Raw genomic sequence first — 23,204 nt, 5'->3', positions numbered from 1 at the left:
AGTTCATCGTACATGGCTTATAGCCAACTCGGCACTACACGCCTCGCCGGCTATCGGCTTATGTATGACTTGATTTCGTGGAATAACTATTAAATATTTATATACTGTGCTCATCCTAATAATTCTCAGGAAGGTTTTCAGGACAATGTCTTCATATAACATGATAACCTAAGGATTTTTTTTTTTTTTGGGGGGGGGGCTTATTGTCTTCTAGAAAGAGAAAAAAAGAAAGGATGGCAAGGGAGCAACTTTTTATAGCTACTATAATGTAAATAATAACAGACAGGAACCATTTCAGGGTGGTTATGGTCTTCTGATCCATGTACCACACTACCTCGTCATGGTTTACTTTCCTTTGACAGCACAGTCAGACGTGTTTTATTCCTTACCTAATAAAACTTTGTTTTTGTTTTTTACATCATGCTGCTGAATTCTCAAATCTGGTCAGAAAGTGTTGACTCATTTCAGCTCTGAAAGCAGTTCAGGCTGCAGGTTTATGGTAATGCAATATTATGTTAATAAATATGTTATTATTATATTATATATAATATTATATTAGTAATAATGTACACAACTTGTATTAATTGAACTAATAAACAGAATTTGTTAGCACTGGCTAAGTGCCATGGTATGACATATCACTTCACAATGTGCTGGTTCAATTTTGCACCAGGCTGCACCACCACTTCATTGTTGATTATTTTCCTATAACATCTCTTATCATGTTTACTTGATGATATCATGTTTACTTACATGTTTACCTTACTTGATGAACATTAATAACCACAATAATCTCTGCCATAGGCTACAATCAAGATCAAATTTAAAATCCATCTTTTTTCCACAGTTGCCTGCACTGAGACCATGCTAAGCTTATTGCAAATGAAAATGAGGTTGAACATTTCCACTGAGCTTTTTTTCTTCCTTTTTTTGCCAGCAGGTTATTCGAGTTAGCATCAGGATAAGAGACAAGTAATTTCTCTATGCCCAATCAAGGGTGATGTGAAGAGGGTGAATCCTGGAAGACCACTATGCTACCTCCCACTTCAACAAGGTTTCTGCTCTCAAGAGAAATTATAAATTAAAATCTGTGACATTTGCTTTGCTATGATCATCTAGCACAGATACTTATTTCTTTTAAGACCATTTTAGACGCACTATATGGCCAAAGGTTTGTGGACACCTAACTATCACAATCATACTTGTTGAACATCCCTTTCCAGATGTAGTCCCACTTTACTGTTATAATAACCTCTACTCTTCTAGATTTTCAGTGAGGTTACGTTCAGGGCTCTGTGCAGGACACCTGGGTTCTTCTACACCAATCTTGCCAAAACATACCTTCAGGTTTGAGTTCCAGTGAAGGGAAATTGTAATGCTACAGCAATACATACTATACAGTTAAGTGTTTTGGGTAAGTTTGGGTACACTTGGGTATACATACATTTGGCCATACAGTTGCAATTATAATCCATTCCCTGTTGATTGAAAAGTGATAAATGTGGAAACCCTGAGTAAGCAAACCATGCTAATGAGGGAAACTAGTTGGCTTATAAACGAGCCAAATAAAGCTAGCAAAAGTGCTATTAATCTAACTACTTCCTAGCTACAGTATAACTATAGTTCCTAGTGTCCCAAGTGGTCCATGGTCATTGTGACTGGAATCATTTAAATGATAATAAATGATAAGGCTACAAGTTTATCATTTAAATAAAAACTGTAGCAGTAGTATGTTGTAATATATTGTAGCAATAATTCGGCAGCGGCTCCAGCTCGTGTCCGAACATCGGTTTCGTCATCTCCTTCCAGCTTCCTTTTATTGCATAATATATTATTTAATTATCTGGTCTCCTTGGCTGGTGTTTGTGCCGGATATGACTTAGGAGACCCAACTGATGGTGGAAGAGCCGAGGGCAGAAGTCGCATGGGAGGGCAGGAGGAGGACAAGGTTGTTCCAGTCGCTCCTTTCTTCTTCTTCATTTATCCTCCTCATGCTGTCTTCTGTTCTCCTTGAAAGCCAAGGTGCCGTCATGGACAACTAACCTCCAGGCACTTCTGTCCTTGGCAAATTGCTCCCATGAGGAAGGTTCAATGTTGGTTTGGGCCAGTGTGCGCTTGAGCTGATCTTTGTAGCGGCGCTTTGGTCCTCCTCGGGGTCATGTTCCAGTGGCGAGTTCCCCATAGAGCATGATCCTTGGGAGTCGGGAGGGGTTCATTCGTAGGATATGGCCTGCCCAGCAGAGACGATGGTGGATGACGGTGGCTTTGACACTGGGCAGCGAGGCTTGGTTCAGGACCTCAGTGTTGGTAATGAGGTCTTCCCACTGAATTTTGAGAATCTGCCTCAGCTTGTACTGCTGGAATTGCTCGAGGCGTTTGATGTCACGGCGGTACAGTGTCCAAGTCTCGCAAGCATATAGAAGGGTAGAAAGGACTATGGCCCAGAAGACCATGATCTTGGTTCGGGTAGTCAGCGCATGGCTGTTAAATACGCGGCAGCTAAGGCGACCGAAGGCAGAATGGGCTGCCTTGATCCGGTTTTCCACGTCTTTTTCACACGTGGAGATCTTTGAGAGAATGCTCCCTCGATATGAGAAGTGATCCAATTCTTCCAGAGGCTGGCCATTAATAATGATATTAGTATTTGGAAGCATTTGACCTGGCGGTGGTTGGATGAGGGCCTTGGTCTTGTCAGTGTTTACCTGCATCCCAAAATGCTCATATGTAGCAATAATTATATTGTAGTAGTAGTAGTAGTAATTCACTGTATATTGTAAACAAATGATCAAGTTTGTGTTGTTATTGTGATAGACTAATTTCTTGTTTATGTTCTTGATGGCTGCTGCACAGTCATGAACGAGAAATACAGGGTCAGATTTCTTGCCACACCTTGAGTTTCGGCGAATAATTGATGCCACTGACTTAAATTGCAGTGCTTCTGAAAATCACTTTGGTTCCTGTTGTGTTGCAGGCTTATGTTGTGTCACTTACACTGCCATTTTTCAATGTGTGTGTGTGTGTGTGTGTGTGTGTGTGTGTGTGTGTGTGTGTGTGTGTGTGTGTGTGCGTGTGTGTGTGTGTGTTGTTTGTTTTTTTGTTTTTCAATTGCAGCTTTTCCAGAAACGTTTCATTTGTTAATATCATTCTATATTGTGCACCTATGGGCCACAATATGATTACATATACAGTATTATATCCTCCAACAGGTATTATCATGAACTAAATACTAGAGCAAATCTTTATAATTGTAGCATTGCTGCAATAGTGTTAAAAGCAGTTGGTACATTAAAAGCAACTATACTACACTCTCTGTTCTACACCATCTGGATGAAGGAGAATTTGAATTTATGTGTCAAGTCTTATGCACTTCTAAATGGTAACATAATAAAAAGTCTTAGTGGCATGCTGCAAAATTAGTGTGAATGTCTGGGTATCATCGAGTACCCAAAATGGCGCAGCAATGCAACAAGCAGTCTACGTTTGTGCAAAAAGATAATGGATAAGAGGAGCATCAAGTTTCTATGCTGGCTTGGGGACACCTGATCTCCATCTGGGACACTGATATGGGGAAGTGAATTATTTATTTAATAATGTGTAAAGGACGAGCACATTAGACAAAATGTAGTGACATCTAACAGTGAATTTTCCCTAAAATACTAAAACAACTGCATGTTGTCTTGATGGGTAGGAATGGAAGTCTAAGATGGGTTCTCAGTATTGTGGGCATTTTTTGAAGTTAATAAATGATAGAGTTTGTTAGTCTTTGGTTTTAAACAAGCTGGCTTGTTTTAGAATATTTAGCTGTAACACTTCCCCTTATCATCTCTAATAATTTTCTAGTAAATTTAATAAATAATATTGATTCATCTGAGTTCTAACTATTCTCATTTTCACTTATTCTCATCACTTATCCCATAGATATACATAGAATGCCTGCTGTCATAATCTCCAGTGTAACTTAACTGATAATAATAATAATAATAATAATAATAATAATAATAATAATAATAATAATAATAATAATAATTCATACCTGTGCTGTTAAACAGGTTAGGAAAAAGATTAACCCAAGATGCAAGGCCGTAACGTGAGCCATCATGTGATGAAGTTCACTTGCTTCTAACGGACTTCGAAAGTGACTGAACAAAATAAGCGAAGTTTATAACCTCACTGTCGCTGTGACGTATGATGGGCTCAATCCCAAACAGTGCCTCACTCCCTACATAGGTGCACTAGATTAGGTATGAAATAACATCCCCTATGTAGTGCCCTATTGGATTGTTTATGGCGCCATTTGGAATCCAACCTGCTTAGTCTGCTCTCATTAAACTCCACAGTGTTTGTAATTTTATGGAAAAACAAATTATGGAAATGTGATTGTATTTGTTCAGTTTCTTCAATTTGGCAGCTGATGAAATGGTGAAATATTTCTTTCTTAGCACAATTTGTCATGCTGACCAAAAACTCTGGGACATGATTAAAGATTAAAGTTTAAAGACAGGATTAAATTGTAATAAAGTGTCTCTTTAGATCTGTAATGTAAGCATGAAAAAATAGCCTACTATGCCATGTCGTGGAAATTCATATAAATAGCCTAATACATGCTTTAAACGAGTCCATGTCTATTCAGGATGTAGCCACAAGATGGCAGCTTGTAGCAACTTTTCTTTCACCTGCACGTCCATCAATTTAAGTCTGACTTATTTCTCATCTCATCTTATTATCTCTAGCCGCTTTATCCTGTTCTACAGGGTCGCAGGCAAGCTGGAGCCTATCCCAGCTGACTACGGGCGAAAGGCGGGGTACACCCTGGACAAGTCGCCAGGTCATCACAGGGCTGACACATAGACACAGACAACCATTCACACTCACATTCACACCTACGGTCAATTTAGAGTCACCAGTTAACCTAACCTGCATGTCTTTGGACTGTGGGGGAAACCGGAGCACCCGGAGGAAACCCACGCGGACACGGGGAGAACATGCAAACTCCACACAGAAAGGCCCTCGCCGGCCACGGGGCTCGAACCCGGACCTTCTTGCTGTGAGGCGACAGCGCTAACCACTACACCACCGTGCCGCCCCTGACTTATTTCTGATTTTACAAAGATTTAAAGACAGAATCATAAACGTATAAGGTCATTTCTGTTTCTGAATATTATAGGCAAGCCCTTTTTAGGTTAACGACACACTACAACAAGTAAACCAGACTTTCGGGGAAACTAAATCTACTGTCAACAAACCAAACATTCCCCCAACACCTGGGAAGAAAAAAAAAAAAGAAGCTGCCTAGGTCGTGATAGTTCAATCCTCACAGATAATGCTGAATTTTCACGCACTCACAGTAAACACTTGATCCTGCTCAGGGTCGCAGTTGACCCTGAGCAGGATCAAGTGTTTACTGTGAGTGAGTGAGTGAGTGAGTGAGTGAGTGAGTGAGTGAGTGAGTGAGTGAGTGAGAATCCAGGGTGGGAATACACCCTGGATGCACACACATTCAGATACTCATTCACAACTAGGAGCAATTTATCTTAGCCAATCTACATATTAGCATCTTTTTGGAAGGTGGAAGGAAACCGGAGAACCTGGAGGAAACCCATAAGGACACATGGAGAACATATACATGCAGGAACTCTGCGCAGACAGTGGCCTGAGCCACTGAGTCACTACCACACTACCTGCCGGGTCACCATGCTGAATTGTGATGTTTAGATTTATCAGTCATTAAAATGCCAAGAGAAGCTAGGATTGCTCATTTTCTGTATATTTTCAGAAAATTTTGAACTCTTAAAGGTCCCTCAGTCATGCTTCTGAGGGAGCCTTTAAAATTTCTGTCAAGCCCTTTTTATTTCTGGAAAAAAAAAAACAATCCATTTTTGGAAAAAGAGAACGCTTAATTCAAATCAAATGAACAATTAATGAACAAAACCCTTTTTCCTAAGATTATAAGATAAATATTGTTTTACTATTCTTTTAATATTTAATCTGACCTGTGGTCATTTTCCTTGTGAAGTTACACAAAAGGCCATATAACAGCATAGCATGGAGATGTTACTGAACATCTAATGACACCATGTTTTAAAGGGAAACTCCAGTATTTTTTACAGATTAAAAAATATCACAGTTTCCCTTTAATGTTAGGGGGGCCAGCACCCAAACTGCTCATTCATGTTCCCCTGCCTGAATGTTCAACTTTTTTCTGTAGTAATGTTTTTCCAAGTTGGTTGAGACCCATAGTTTAGAAATTATCTGAATATCTACTTATAAAATCATAATTATATATCTTTCACTTTGTTATATCCAAGCAGCATGTGGCATTAATGTGAATACCCCAGTGACCCTTTTATACACAACCTGCAAAGTCTGCTAAAGAGCCATCATGGACCCCCTTTTTAATGGATTTACATTTGTGTAACCCTGAAAATTCAACAAATGACAAAAATGGTGTATTCAATTTCACAGAATTGTATAGATACTGTATATTTACAAATCCTAATTACCAGCCTACTTGTCCAGGGTGTACCCCACCTCTTGCCTATAGTCAGCTGGGATAGGATCCAGTTTGCCTGCGACCCTGTAGAACAGGATAAGCAGCTACAGATAACGGATGGATGGATGGATGGATGGATGGATGGATGGATGGATGGATGATTACCAGCCGACTTTTATTCACTCTCTACCATCATAGCTGCATTGATTCCAACCCATCTGCAATCAGATATCACCCTCAGAGCTATGGAGGGGTCCAAATTTTGAGCTATTGCACCTTTGAAATAGGGCATGTTGCTCAGTCTGTGGATTGTTTAAAACAAGTTTTGCATTCAGAGAGAAAGAGTGCAATTTAGCTTCCTGGTCTGTAACTTCTGTATCTTTACATTACGAACCTATATCATGTACATGCACTGCATTATGATACTCCATATGGCCAAAAGTATGTGGACACCTGACCATCACACCATGCTTGTTGAACATACCTTTTCAGAATTAGCCCCCTCTTTTGTTGTTATAATAAGCTCCACTTTTCCTGGAAGGTTTTCCTTTGGGACGATTTTGGGGTGTGGCTGTGGGGATTTGTGATCATTCTGATTCAAGAGCATTAGTGAGGAGGTCTGGGGTTCAATCAGTGTTCCAGGCATTCAGTGGGGTTGAGGTCAGGGGTCAGTGCAGAACACTTGAGTTCTTTTACACCAACCTTAACACACTATGTCTTCATGGAGCTCGGACTGTGCACAGCGGCATTGTCATGCTGGAACAGGTTTGGGCCTCTTGAGTTCCAGTGAAGAGAAATTGTAATCCGACAGCAAAGACATTATATATAATTTATATAATATAATGTGCTTTAGACTTTGTGGCAACAGTTTGGTGAAGGACAACATATGGATGTGAAGGTCAGGTGTCCACAAACTTTTGGCCATATAGGCTAATGTATGCTTCACGTGAGTAAATGAGAGCAGGTGGTCACAACAACAAAAAAAAAGATTATTTTTAAGATAGAGTCATTCAGGCACTTGAGCACGAATACTAGATCACTTGGCCCTTGGAGTCGGTTTGAAATTCATCTCAGGGAGCTGGAGAGAGGAAGGGTGCAGGAACTGAATGGGTTCCAGGTGTTGGGTTACATAACATAAGCCCCGCCTCCCCGCCCCTGTCGCTTGCGCGCATTTTTCCGTGTTGCGCGTCCTGTGCCGCGTGAGCGCGCATAACTCTGGCACACACTGTTAATGCTTAAGAGCAGCCGCGTCTTTATCTCCTTCTTTTCTCCTTCATAAAACGATGCCAAAGATGGAAAAAGGAAGACCGCCGGAAAGCAAGCGCAGCAGGAAGCCCGCTCATCCCGTCAAGAGGGAGGTCAGCCAAGAGATGAAGGTACGAGTGTGATCGCGTCTCCTTTAGGTGGAGAGGGATTTCGGATGCCTCAAGTCGCCTTCATGATGCGCGGGTTCCAGATTGGTGCCTGGGGCAGCCTGCAACAGCACACAACGCTTTATATGGGGGGAAGCATTTTCTTCTCCCTAATGTCGAGTTAGCTAAACTTTGTGGTCAGGCATGTCGTTCAGTTGATTCAGTACAGTGTTAATCACACTGCAGGAATGTGTCTGTCTGTATACAAGTGGAGTGATGCGCAGCAGTTTGCCAGATGTGCGCCAGCGGTTGGTATTCGCCTAGAGTAGAGAATCAACACACACTGTACAGTGTACATGCCTGTTCGGCTGGCTTACCACGTATGAAAAGTTATATAGGTGTCTAATTCTATACTTTCTGGGATTTTACTGTGTACCTTTGTAAAGTATATACAGCAGTGTTTGTGTGCTGCGAAAGCCCATGGTTATTCTATACTCTTGCTCTAAATAAAGTGTATTATAGATAAAGGGGGAAGGCATGGCCTTATGGTTAATGAAGCTACTTTGGGACCCAAAGGTTGCTGGTTTGATTCCCTAGACCAGCAGGAATGGCTGAAGTGCCCTTGAGCAAGGCAACTGCTCCCCAGGCTGCTCTGGGTATGTTGTACATCTCTGAATAAGAGCATCTGCTAAATGTTATTAATGTATTAGGTACACATCAAAGTCCACACCTGCACTATAATCTGGATACAAGTAAATAAGAGGTGATTTGATGCTGTCGAAGTGCATGTCTTTGCAGTCAGTTATAACACTTTACACTTTATGTATTTTCAAACTGGAAATTAGTTGTATAGCCTATTGAAGTGGTGAATTATTAGGCATGGAATACTATTTTGCATTACTTTCCTCTTTCTCCACTTTATTTTACTTGGCATTTTCTAAATCTTGTAGGCCTACAGATACAATACAGCACATCTTGAGGATTTTGATGCATGTGTATCGTTTAAGTTTTCTAAGTGCCTATTGTGTGACTTCCCATGGTTGAAAATTCTACAGCAAAATATCTAAGTGAGAGATATGAGCGGTTTTCATGTCCATGTGGGAGGAAACCAGGCACAAGTCTCTTTGTGTGAGTGATTTTGGATCACTGCACATGATATCCATGGAGGCGGCGGGTGTAGGGTTGCGACTTAACTAATTTTAATCCAAACATGTGAAACTATATACGATCCTGATGTAAGCGCAGCCGGGGCTCATGCGGGGGTCACGGTAGGTTTTGTTGCCTTTGGCCACAACTGCTTTAGATTTTGGGATGGGGCTCTCTCGCGCGCTCTCATTCTCACTAAGCAGATGTTTGTCTGAGCTGTACAGAAGAAATAAGAGCAACACTGGAGGGACTGGGAAAAAGAAGGAATAAGAAGACCCACCTCCTACTAATGAGAAAACAGTAAAACAGTATGCATGGATTTGGTGTGATCTCAGGGGAAATAGAAAGTGATGTGTTTTTTGCTGTAATGAGGCTCCAAAATGGTCAGACTGCATACCCAGGGCACATGATTTATCTGTTTAAGCTCAGGAAACCAGTAAAAAATAAGATCCCTGCCCAGCTATAGACACACACACACACACACACACACACACACACACACACACACAGTCGCAGTTTTATGGGCAGGCCTGTTTGCAGATTGAGTGACAGAGTAGTGGACGTAACGGATATGCTATTCTGCGAGAATCCCCTGTTCTCAAGCATATTGGCTGTTTTTGAGAGAAGGAATGAAACACAAGAAGGGCTGAAGAGTCAGGTAACACAGAGAGCAAGGGAGAAGAAAGAGAGCGAGCAAGCAGAGAGTGAACCAGTGTTCTCCCGCGACTGTTTGTTTTGGTTGTGAGTGCTGAGGGAGAGATGAGTGAAGTGAGAGCTTTAAAAGCAACCAGAGGAGTGGAAAGGAAGGAAGAGGGGGAAAAGGGATGGAATTGGATCCTTGAGGGAAAATGGAGAAGATGAGAAGGAGAACAGGGGAACTGGAGGAGTGGGGGACATGAGGCGAAGAAGGTGGGGGATTTCTGGGAAGCCCACAAACCCAGCTGTGGTGTTCTGTGTCCTCCTCAGATTTCAACTAACTTTGAATCAAATTACCCACCTCTGTAATCTCAAACAGAGAGAGTGAGTGAGGGAGTGAGAGGTCTCTTGAGTGTTTAGCCAGATTTTATGTCAGACCATTTAGAATAAAATAACAAAGACTGATTCAGAACTCTTTTTTTCTTGCGGCTGCATAATTTTTCAGTCAAATTTTGTGAGCCACAAATGGAGCATGGGATGGCATATATATTTCACTAAATCTCCATACTATGGTCAGAGATTACCAATTACCAATTGTGTGTTTGTGTGTGTATGAGACAGAGCTTTGCAGAAAGCACAATGAATGAATTGTTGGGCTGGTACGGATATGATAAAGTTGACCTGCAAGACTCAGAAGCCAATGACATCAGGAGTTACAACGGCAGAGCAAGACGCCACCAAGTATCTGTGCTTAAAGGTGAGAGCTCACACACTCTCTGTAAGTATATAGAGACAGCATACCCAGACTTAGGCCCTGTCCACACGGCAACGGATTCAGGTGAATCTGATAAAATTGTTTATCGTTTCGGCCTGGCGTCCACACGGCACCGGCGTTTTGGGTGCCCCAAAATGAAATCTTTTGAGAACGGGTTCCAGAGTGAAAAAATCTGGCAATAGCGCCGTTGCGAAGTCGTCTGGATGAGTAGAATGGATTTGTTTACGATGACGTCACAACCACATGACTGTCAGTGCTTCACGCCGGGTAGAAGTGTAACGAACTCGATGCGAGTTGTCAACAAATCCTATAACTTGGTTCATGAAACGCGCTTACAAAATATTTTCACTGTGAATATTTATTGTGTAATGGTGCAAAGTGAGAGAGAGAGAGAGAGAGAGAGAGAGAGAGAGAGAGAATAGCCCTTAGGGCAGTCTTTAGTCCAAACACTGCGGAAGTACTGAGTATAACCAAACCGCGCACCGCCCGTGCGCTTTCCAAAAACAAAAACAATCCCGCCAGCAAAAATAGGGAAAAAAAGGAGCGATCTCACCTCTTCAGATGTTGCTTTAAGTCCGACAATACATTCCTCAAAAAGGGCGTAGAAGAACAAAGTGTACATCAACGTGTAGCATTCAATTTATTCCGGACCATTAAAGAATTCTGGAGGATATCAGAATGTTGGCGTACTGGCTTCCATCTATCCCCATTCATTCCTCTTTCCGCGTCTTTCGTTTTACGCTACTGATTAATAATCAAAACTTTATGTGGCTAATGCTACAGAAGAAGGGGTTTATGCGCATGCGTCTACTTCTTCTATTGTTCTGGTGTCTCCGATGGGACCGTCTTACAGCGCACGTAGAGGTGTGGCATGTGTATTGCATCGTTTTCAGCAAGCGTTGCGTTGCCATATGAACCTGATATTTTACTGATCCGTTGCCCATGTGGACGCGATATTTAAAAAAAAAAATCTCGTTGCCGTTGTTGTGTGGATGTAGCCTTAGGCTCTGAAATGAGGGCTTTGATGGTCCATCCTAACAGCTTTTGCTCTGAGTATTTCTAAAGCCAAAATTAAGGCTGAAAACTACAACCCAAAATCAGAAAAAGTTGGGACGGTATGGAAAATCCAATTAAAAAACGAAAGCAGTCTAAATTGACTTTGACTTGTATTTCATTGCAGACAGAATGAACCCAAGATGTTTCATGTTTTTCTGGTCAACTTCATTTCATTTGTGAATATACATCCATTCCTGCATTTCAGGCCTGCAACACGTTCCAAAAAAAGTTGAGACAGGGGGCAATTTAGGGCTAGTAATGAGATAAAACCATTAAATACTGATGATGTGATTTGAAACAGGTGATGTCAACAGGTGATTGTAATCATGATTTGGTACAAAATCAGTATCCAGGAAAGGCCTAGACTTTGAGGAGCAAAGATGGGCTGAGGATCTCCAGTTTGTCAACATTTGCATGAGAAAATTACTGAAATGTTTAAAAACAATGTTCCTCAAAGAAAGATATGAAGGGATTTGGATATTTCAATGGTGCAAAATATCATTAAACGAGTCAAAGAATTTGGAGGAATTTCAGTGCGTAAAGGGCAAGGGTGCAAGCCTAAGCTGAACATCTGTGATCTCCAATCCCTCAGATGGCACTGCATCAAGAACCATCATTCATGTATAGCTGATATAACTACATGGGCTTTGGATCACTTTGGCAAACCTTTGTGAAGCTACAATACAGAGTTACATCCACAAATGCCAGTTAAAACTTTACTGTGCAAAAAGGAAGCCTTATGTTAACTGTGTCCAAAATTGCAGTAAGCTTCTCTGGGTTCGGAGGCATCTGGGATGAACCATCACACAGTGGAAATGTGTATTGTGGTCAGATGAATCAGTGTTCCAGGTCTTTTTTTGGAAGAAATGGATGCTGTGTGCTCTGGACTGAAGATAAAAAGAACCATCCAAATTGTTACCAGCAACAAGTCCAAAAGCCAGGGTCTGTCATGGTATGGGGTTGTGTCAGTGCCCTTGGTAAAGGTAACATATTTCTGTGATGGCAGCATTAATGCAGCAAAGTATATTGAGATTTTGGAGCAACATATTCTGCCTTCGGTATGACATCTTTTCCAGGGATATTTCCACAAGACAATGCAAAACCGCATTCTGCACACATTACAAAGGCATAGCTGTGGAAGAAGAGGGTGCCTGTCCCCAAGAGAGAATGTGTGATGAAGTTTGAAATGAAAAATATGTATAATAATGATGACCCCGTACTGTTGCAATTGAAAGTGAAATAAGTGTTTATTTTGAAGAACAATAAAATTCACAAGGTAAAACATCAAATAATGTGCTGCTGTATTGTTTTGAGTGTAATACAGGTCAAAGATTATTTACAAATTATTGTTTTCAGTTTTAATTTCAATTTCAACACACCATCTGAATTTATTCTGATTTGGGGTTATATGTGAGTTGACTGGTTATACAAAAAATATTCCTATTGACTCTCAAAGACTACCAGTGAAGGGGCAGTTTAATTCTTTATGAATGCTGGACATTTAAAGAAGCCATTTAGCATTTTGTATCACTAAGATTTGGTTCTTGCTTTCAGTTTTAGGAGTCCTTAATAAATCCGGCTGTACAGAGTCTGGATGATTGGCCATATACTGATACAGTATATGTATACTGTATATAAAGATGGACACTTTTGAAACTGGTCCATGATAATGACTGTCGCCTGGGAATGACTGTAGCTAAAAAAAATTCTTCACTGCAAAAAAATTATATCTTATCAAGTGGAAGTATCTTAAAAATTACAGAGTATTTCCTATTCTAAGATAAGAATAAACCAAATAGAAGATTATTAAGACTGGTTCTTGACTTTTTATACAAATATTAAGCATTTATTTCTAGAAAGAAACAATAGAATAAGAATATTTTTCCATTGATTTTTCTCCATAATTAGTCTTGGCCAATTCCCACCCACCAGTCAAGGTCCCAGTCCCTAATCATATACAGTGCCTTGAAAAAGTATTCATACGCCTTGAACTTTTTCACATTTTTCCACCTTACAACCACGAACTTAAAAGTTTTTTTTTATTGAGATTTTATGTGATAGACCAACACAGAGTAGCACATAATTGTGAAGTGAAACGAAAGTGATAAATGGTCTTCAACATTTTAAACAAATAAAAATCTGAAAAATGTGGTGTGCATTAGTATTCAGCCCCCGTACTCTGATACCTCTATCCAGTGCAATCAATTGCCTTCAGAAGTCATCTAATTAGTTAATAGAGTCCTACTGTGTGTAATTTACTCTCAGCATAAATACACTTGTTCTGTGAAGGCCTCAGTGGTTTGTTAGAGAACACTGAAGAACAAACAGCATCATGAAGACCAAAGAACTCACCAGACAGGTCAGGGATAAAGTTCTGGAGAAGTTTAAAGCAGGGTTAGGTTATAAAAAAATATCCCAAGCTCTGAACATATCAAGAAGCACTGTTCAATCCATCATTCAAAAATGGAAAAAGTATGGCACAACTGCAAACCTACCAAGACATGGCCGTCCACCTAAACTGACAGAGCAAGCAAGGAGAGCACTGGTCAGAGAAGCAGCCAAGAGGCCCATGATCACTCTGGAGGAGCTGCAGAAATCCACAGCTCAGGTGGGAGAATCTGTGCACAAGACAACTATAAGTCGTACACTCCACAAATCTGGCCTTTTTGGAAGAGTGGCAAGAAGAAAGCCATTGTTGAAAGACAGGCATAAGAAGTCCCGTTTGCAGTTTGCCAGAAGCCATGTAGGGGACACAGCAAACATGTGGAAGAATGTGCTTTGGTCAGATGAGACCAAAGTTGAACTTTTTGGCCTAAATGCAAAACGCTATGTGTGGTGGAAAACTAACACTGCTCATCACCCTGCACACACCATCCCCACTGTGAAACATGGTGGTGGCAGCATCATGCTATGGGGATGCTTTTCTTCAGCAGGGACAGGGAAGCTGGTCAGAGTTGATGGGAAGATGGATGGAGCTAAATACAGGGCAATCCTGGAAGAAAACCTGTTGGAGGCTGCAGAAGACTTGAGACTGGGAAGGAGATTCACCTTCCAGCAAGACAATGACCCTAAACATACAGCCAGAGATACAATGGAATGGTTTAGATCAAAGAATATTCATGTGTTAGAATGGCCCAGTCAAAGTCGATTATGCCAAATCGATTATGCGGATCAGGATCTGCTATGGCGACCCCTAACGGGAGCAGCTGAAAGAAGAAGAAGAGTCTAAAAATAGGTTCAGTCATCTGTGGTATATTTGAATCTTATAATAGGAAACACTAGATAATTTTGGTTATATTTTCAAAATATTTTCACTGGTCAAGCTTAATGTTAGGCTGTTTTATCCTCCACAACCAGCTCTGATGTGTGTTTGGGTTCATTGTCCTGTTGTAACTCCCAAGTCGTGTTCAAGTTTCTAATGGTTTATGCTGAAGAATTCTTCATTATTCCATCCACTTTATGCAATGAACCAGTTCCACTGGCAGCAAAACAGCCCCAGAGCATGATGCTGCTACCATCACCACCAGCTGATACAGTGTCTCTCTGTACATGGTGGTCATTGTGGCCAAACAACTCAATCTTTGTCTCATCTGACCATACAGCTATCCTCCAGAAGGCTTTTTTCTTTGTCCATGTGGTCAGCTTCAAACTTTAGTTAAGCTTGAAGGTATCAATTTTGGAGCAGGGAGTTATTTCTTGGATAGCAGCCTCTTAGTCCATGGTGATGTAAAACTCACTGAACTGTAGACAGTGATCCATCAGCTTCCAGTTCATGGCAGGGCTGTGCCATGGTGGTTCCCAAGTTGTTCCTGACCATCCAAACCATTTTCCTTTCAGCTGAGGGTGACAGTTTGGGTTTTCTTGAAGCAAAGTGGCTTGGCAAAGTGACTACTCCTCACAATAGCTTGCATACAATTGTTTGAACTGATCTTGGAATTTGTAGTTGTTTAGAAATGGCTCCACGAGACATTCCAGAGTTGTGTACACCTGCGATCCTCTTTCTTAGATCTGCACTGAGCCCCTTGGATTTTCCCATTGTATTGTATGTTGGCCAATCCAGTGAGTGCTGTAAACAAACCCTTTTTATGAAGGCGCAGAGAAGCTACCAACTGTAGTCAATCATGATCACTAACAGGAAGTTAAGAGACATCAGCCTTGGCAAGATAAGAGACATTTTGGAAGTTTCAGCAACTCTGAATTAATAATCTAAGTGAGCGTATGTAATTTTTTGACCCTGTATGTACAATTTTGACCCTGTGTTGATTTCAGAAAACCCAAAGAAAATTAAAACTTGTGCACCAAATTCTAGGTTGTTGTTTTTTTTAATTAAAGATGTATGCTGTACAATCATTCTGCCACAGAAAAAGAACAGTTCAAAGAAATTACTGAAAGTCCAAATATTGGCATGACATTCATATCCAAGATGAGCTAGGAGAGAAGCATATGCTAACCATTTTAATGCAGATGCTGTCAAACTTTGGAAACAATAAACATAATCATACTTAAATAATTCTTTGTCTATGTATTTGTCCAAGCTTCTTCAACTTTTTAACTCCTCTGATCATTCCAGATATTGGATGGTATTTGTAGGCTATTTGTTTACACTAGTACTTCTGCACTGGTTGATCTTGGATTCTCTGAGGTTACATGCACTTATTGTTAGTTGCTTTGAATAAAAATGTCAGTTAAATGACTGTAATGTCGTGTAATGTTTGAATAATGTACAATATCTAAACAACAGTTACATAGAATTAATGTTGTTGATTCAGGTCCAAAATGCAGCAGTTAGTGGAAAGACAGTAATTGCATGTACAGATGAGCAGTGTATGGTGCTGGACAACAGGTCTTGCAAGTCCATTTGTGTTCAAAACAGATTCCATTCATAAAGTCTTTAAGATTTCATGAGTTGTTTGTGCACCCAGCGGCACACATTGGACCAGAAAAAGACATAATTTAAAAAAATGTTATCCTCTGACTAAAACATGGTTGTTGTAGCTAGCTCTGTTCAGCTACGTTCGGCTCCCTCAGCCACAGCTGTTTGGATAAACCAGAAATCAAAGACTGGCATCCGGGAGAGGCGGATGTCATGGCAACCCCCATTGTCTTGCAGGAAAGCCGTGGATACATCTATTAGCAAAATAGATTAACATAATTTATTCAAGCTATTGCTACTTTCTGCAGTATTCTTAAGGTCTGCTGAAATCTTCATCTTTCCAAACACTGAGTGACACCTACTTCTTTCTTTATCAGTAGAACTAAACACGCTCGGTTAATTAAATAGTTGGGTGCACAGTTTATTTTTTTAAAAATCACATCAAAATTATTTTTTATTTACCCCCAGAGAATTCAGATCCAAAGCCTACTGTAATGGAGAGTAAGCTGGCCTCTGTGTCAGCTAAAAACGGAGTGAAAGAATCTGCTAGCGTTCCCCTTTCTCCTTCATCATCCTCATTCTCCTCCCATGTGAAGGACCTGCACAGCACCCATGTAGTTGTACCGCTCATCAAACCATCTGCAGGTGTCACATGTTACACAAAATTGCATCATTATATAAATATAATGTCACACGCATGGATTTGTAATCCACCTCTCTCTCTCTCTCTCTCTCTCTCTCAGTGGATGAGCAGCAGAATGTTCAGATTGTGTGTGTTTGGTGTCAGAAGGAGGGGCTTAAACGGTACTCTCTGGTCATGGGCTCTGAACTCAAGAGCTTCTGCAGCGAGAAGTGCTTTGCCATGTGCCGACGAGCTTACTTTAAACGCAACAAGGTCAGTATCTGTCTGAAGGGTTTCAGTCAACAAGAGCATTTCAAAACTATATCAGTAGCAACTTGATGTAATCTTGAAGATGAAATTTATCCATGAGGCATCATCATTTATGCTGACAGCTGAGCAGTTGAAATACCAAGTCCACTTAATACTACTGTTCTTTAACCCTTGATTGAGTATGCATGAAATGCAGCCCTTTTTATATTCTCGGTGTTTTGGTACACAAACAGAACAAATTTTAATGAAGATGGGTTCGTATCAGATAACACAAAGAGGGTTGGATGCTTTATGTTGTGTCCTAGCCATGGAACTTGAGCATGACACCAAGAGAGAGAGGGAGAGCGTACATGACCATCCATTTTATCTGTGGTGTGACATCACAACCCAAAGAACTGTAGGATGCACATATGCACAAAATAAAGTCCTCAGTAAACAACACTTTCCAACACACGTGTTTATGGTGTGCACACTGGAAGTCATTTGTATTATACAATCTCAGGGATGTGACATTCAAAAAGAAAGCGCGCGTGTGTGTGTGCACGCGCGCATGCATATGTGTATGTGGGTTTTGTGTTTGGAGGCACATGCATTCGAAGTGAAACTGAACTTCAAAACGTGGTTTGTTACACTTTAATGACTAGATCATTGAAAACCTTCCACAGACATTACAAATGTTGACCTACTTATATTTTTACAACTACTTTCTGATAATTAGCAAAGTAATGATGTGGTAAGAATGAGCAATCCACATTGCAATAAACATTTTTTACCAGATTTGAGTACATTTGAGTAATCTTATCAAGCCCCAGACAACAAATGAAGCACTACATCTGCTTTGGATTCACACAGCACAACTGGCCTTGTGTCTTTTTGTATAACAGTCTGGTGCCAGAACTGATCAGCTCTAAGCATCTGCGCCAAAACAGATTCAAAAAGACTATTGTTAAATCTGGTTCTGAAGTGGTGTTGGTCTAAATGGTATCCAAATGGCATAGATTTAAACCTGGATTAGAGGCAGTTCAAAAAGCTCCACACAGCCACATACGGCATGATTATTCATAAAACTGAATAAATTGTTCAAAATAGTTTGGTTTAATAAATAATAATGTGACTGTTGTCAGCACAAAAGAGTAGCTTTAAACAGGCAAACAAAAAACATTTGTAAACCTTTTAAAACTAGGATTATAAATCAGAATGTTTTCAGTGCTGTATTTTTTATGAGTGAAAAATGAAAACAAGATGCGACCCATATGCATTCTGTGTCTGAGTCTCAGTCTGAGTCTGCTGACTGACAGTGTTCAGTGCTGTTAACAGCTGCTTAACGTTCATGGATGTGACTGCCAGAACTACTCGATGACAGTCATGGTCATCCAGCACAAACATACTTGCTGTCTAGGGCAGCTTCTTAATCCTTTCTGAATACAAGGTCACCTTCTGTGAGTCGTTGAATAATGGAACATCAGATTATCTTGTTGCAGTAGTTTAGTCATAAATTGGTTGAAAATACATTTAATCCATATCTACTCACTTACAGAAACAGACTTAATTTCTAATAAGCTGCATAGCTGTGGTAAATATGATGCTCACTTTGGCACAAAATCAGCCATCAAAAAACAGGACTCATCGTTCAGTATGTTCTGGACAGATATCATTTCTAGTCTGTGTATGCTATAAGATATATTTCCGCAACAAAGCAAGCTGTAAAAAGAAGTCAGAAGCAGAATAATAGAGAGAGAGAGAGAGAGAGAGAGAGAGAGAGATGAAGGAGATGGAAAATCAAGTCAGAGCCTGTTTGAGAGGAAGGAGTAAGGGCTGCCATGGGGAGAGTGGTGTCCTCTTGCAGCACATACTTTACCGCAACAGCATCAGGTTTCACACTCCATACACCAGCGAGACGGGGGAGAGCACCGGGTACAGTCAACACAGGATCAGCTTACTGCAATCTGGAGCAGTCACTATACACACTCACAGTAACACACAGTGGGTAGTCACCATCCACACATCTACCCAGAGAGCTGCTTTTCACCAGGAATATTAAAATTCAAGAGCTCTGTATCCACACATTATCACCTATTCCAACTTTAATCATAAGCTCATGAGCTGATGATTTGCTTTTTTAATTTTTATTATTTTCAGGCTCAAAATGAAAATCGGCATGGTGATCAGTCTTCTCCTCCTCCTGGTCAAACAGAGGAAACACCTCCTCAGCTCATGCTTAAGATGAACAGCAACACACGAGTAAGTGCTCATAAACATTATGCATAGCTGCCAACTACTACGAATAAATCGTATTTATTACGATTTGTCGTTTTGATTACGAAAATACGAATTTACTACAATAAAATACGATTTTGCCAATTTTCATGGGTCATTTTCAAAGTCTATCACCGGTGGGATTCGTATTTGAACCCGCTCTGACCAATCAGCGCAACAGTGACTGTGACGTAGTCAGAGCGACAGAAAGCAGTGGGGGAGGGTAAACCATAGACATATAAACATAGACGTCGCATTATGCGTAGAATCATACGTCATCCTCGCCGCCATATTGACTGCGTTTAACTGTACCAACAGGTTTACCGTCCAAATGAGATCACATGGGATTACCTTTCACAGGTGAGACTGGAAAAATACTTTTCAATACTGTTCCTTCAGTTTCCCAGCTCATCTCCACCGGGTAGGTGTATAGTTATAAGCAGTGAGAATTAAATAATACAGTGCCACACTATGATGAGCGTTTTTGAACGTATGATGAATGTTTTTAACCTTTCTGAATGTGAAGGAATCAGTGATGTATTTTGTTTTGGTATGACGTGAGAACCTGGCCGAACTCAGTTTGGCGGTCATTCAGCTCACTTTGTGGCCTCAGGTTTTGGTAGCTTGCTACGGTATGCTGACTGATTAGCTTACCTGAGCTATCTATCACGTATCTGTCGCTAGTTTGCAGTGTACAGGGTATTTCGCACACTATTTATAACCATCACATTAAAAGTTATATATGTTGTTTTGATGCCTGTTTGTTTCCCAAATATATACGTGTGTGTCTTAATGGGTGAATAAAAGGCATCGAGTTAAATATTATTGTAGAAAGGGGCTTTATGAAGTTCAGTCCATTTACTTGCATTGGTTTACGGGGAAGATTTGCCACATCCAATATGGCGGACACTCTGACGTATCCCAGCAACGGGGCCACCAGCTCAGTGCAGCGTCTATGTTTATATGTCTATGGGGTAAACAAACAGCATGTGGAGAGGGACACCACTGGAGCGTCGAGTGTTTTGGTGAAGATTCAGCGATCATGGAATGAGTGGAGAGCCTCTTCCTGCTCATGTTTCAACGAAAACTCCTAATTCTTCTAAAACTGATTCCAAAGTGGAGTCAAACGAGTGCTGTTCAATAGCGCTTTCTCCAGCGTCGCGCAGCCTTGTCGTCACTCCTGCAAAAGCCCGCCCAAAGAATCCAAACAAAAACCTTGCGTTGTGATTGGCGGGTACGATTTGATGCCCGGGGTGTGTTGTTGATTCTGTTCTTTTTGATTTGTAGTCATGTGAAGAAGCAAGTTGAAATTGACACTTTTTTTGAGCTGTTTCACTTTGTGCCAAGCATGTTTTGAGGCATTTTTATGTTTGGTGTTGATTGCAAGAGGTTCCTTTTATGTTTGATCTGTGCCAAATTGCTTTGATGATATGTATTCTAGTTCCAGGTAAATTTGTTTCCATTGTTTAAAAGAACTTTGCAAATTAATGTAAGATGATAGTTTAGTTTGTAGAATAAATTTTGTCAAACTATTTTGTTTTAGTGTGATTTTTCAGGGTAGTTTTGCTAGAAAGCTTTGGCGGCGGGGGGGGCTTCGTCCCCCACCGAGACTCAGTACCCAACCTTGTATTACTATTTACAACTTCAGAATGTTGGCAGCTATGATTATGGTTCCTATACGTAGTAAAAAACCAAACAAAATAAAACAACCCAACAGACATGTAGGAATATTACCAATTTTACAAGAAGAAGAAGCCTTTATTTGTCACATGCACACTCAAGCACAGTGAAATTCATCCTCTGCATGTAACCTGTCCGAAGCAGTGAATACACGTATGCACACACACAAGTGAGCAATGAGTACACGCACATACCCAGGGAGCAGTTGGGGGTTAGCTGCCTTGCTCAAGGGCACTTCAGCCCAAGGCCACCCCATGTTGCATGTCTTTGAACTGTGGGGGAAACCAGAGCACCTGGAGGAAACCCATGCAGACACGGGGAGAACATGCAAACTCCACACAGAAAGGTCCCCGTTGGCCACTGGGCTCGAACCCAGAACCTTTTTGCTTTGAGGCGACAGTGCTAACCACTACACCACCATGCTGCCCAGTACAGTATAGTGCAGTTTTTAATATGCATCATAGACATTGCAAAATGGTGGCACTACTCTGTAGTTGCTGTCATTTTGGGCAGCATTTGCATTCTTGAGTGAAAAGCTATCCTGTTCATAAGGGGAAATAAAGCTCACTGGCCACTTTATGAGGAACACCCATACACCTGCTGTTTAATGCTGGTGGGTTTAATGCTGTTTAAACTTCCGGGGTGTGGCGCCGGTGAGACGGCAGCCTGTTGCAGCAGCTGTGTGTGTAGTGTCTTGATAAGCATTGTGGATTATTGAGTGCTGAACCAAGAACCAATGAGTGGTGGCAAAAGGAGTGGACATTATGTGTCTATTAACCGGGCGAACGGGGCAAACGGCTGTGGTATATACCCGTCAGGAACTGCTAAACATTGGGCATTTCTCAACATACGGGATTAGACATGATATACCAAGGGAATTATTGAAGAGGAGGCATCGGGGAACGCGTGCTGGTGTTAAAAGAAACAAGAGGAGGCTAGCCAGAACATGGAGGGCGACATTTAAACCAGCTGTTCCATCCATCACCATGGGAAATGTTCGTTGCTTAACAAACAAATTAGATGAACTGGAAACCCTTATTAGGAACCAGAAAGAGTACCGGGAGAGTAGTTTAGTATGCCTGACAGAGACATGGCTGACGGACAACACGTCTGATTCTCTGATCAGTTTTGCCGGCTTCAGGACAATACGAGCGGACAGGGACACTAGAGCGAGTGGAAAGCAGAAAGGAGGGGGGCTAATACTGCTCGTCAACAACAACTGGTGTAAACCTAATCATGCTACCATCAAGGTACGTATATGCAATGAAGACATTGAACTTCTAGCGGTTAGTTTAAGACCATATTATTTGCCCAGGGAGTTCAGTGTGGTGGTCGCCATTGTTGTTTACATACCTCCTTTGGCTAATGCAGAAATCGCGTGTGATGTCATTCATACTACTATCGCAGGACTTGAGTCAAAGTACCCAGAGGCATTCATTGCTGTGTCTGGAGATTGCAATCATGTCTCTCTATCTAAGACTTTGCCTACATTTAAGCAGTTTGTTAACTGTACGACAAGAGGTGATAAAACTCTGGACTTGTTGTATGCAAATGTTCAGAATGCATACAAATGCACTGCACTGCCTCCTCTTGGCCGATCAGATCATGACATGATTCACCTTTCTTCCTCTTATATTCCAACTGTTAAAAGGTTACCTGTCATAACCAGGACATCAAGAGGTTGGTGTCCAGAGGCTGAGGAAGCTTTAAGGTGCTGTTTTGAGATAACAGAGTGGGATGTGTTCTGTGAGGAGTATGGAGAGGACATTGACGGTCTAGTTGAATGCATAACCCAATATATCATCTTCTGTTATGACACTGTCATGCCATCAAAGGTAGTTCATTGCTACCCAAATAATAAGCCATGGATTACCAGTAGTTTGAAGGCCTTATTAAATGAGAAGAAAAGGGTGTTTAGGATGGGCGACAGGAACAGATTGAAAGAACTTCAGAGGGAACTGAGGGTGAAGATAAGAGAGGGGAAGGAAGTATATAGGCTTAAGCTAGAACAACAGCTGCAGCAAGATGGAGTAAAGCAGGTTTGGGCT

General features: G+C 41.0%; 1 protein-coding gene across 2 annotated transcripts in view; it reads left to right on the top strand.

Moving 5' to 3' along the window:
- The first annotated feature begins 7,717 nt into the window (after positions 1-7,717).
- The window catches only part of sobpb (sine oculis binding protein homolog (Drosophila) b), a 33,321-nt gene continuing 17,834 nt past the window's right edge, over positions 7,718-23,204 (top strand). For both annotated transcript variants that reach the window (XM_060902807.1, XM_060902808.1), the window contains exons 1-5: positions 7,718-7,866; positions 10,246-10,381; positions 16,797-16,973; positions 17,072-17,223; positions 19,360-19,461. In XM_060902807.1, the coding sequence (XP_060758790.1) occupies positions 7,774-7,866; positions 10,246-10,381; positions 16,797-16,973; positions 17,072-17,223; positions 19,360-19,461 (660 nt within the window). In that variant the 5' untranslated portion in view covers positions 7,718-7,773. The remainder of the gene's footprint in view (positions 7,867-10,245; positions 10,382-16,796; positions 16,974-17,071; positions 17,224-19,359; positions 19,462-23,204) is intronic.

The sequence above is a fragment of the Neoarius graeffei genome, chromosome 21 (genome assembly GCF_027579695.1).
Source record: "Neoarius graeffei isolate fNeoGra1 chromosome 21, fNeoGra1.pri, whole genome shotgun sequence".
NCBI lineage: Eukaryota > Metazoa > Chordata > Actinopteri > Siluriformes > Ariidae > Neoarius > Neoarius graeffei.
The sequence above is the reverse complement of the archived record's forward strand: the minus strand, read 5'-3'. Positions and strand labels throughout refer to the sequence as shown.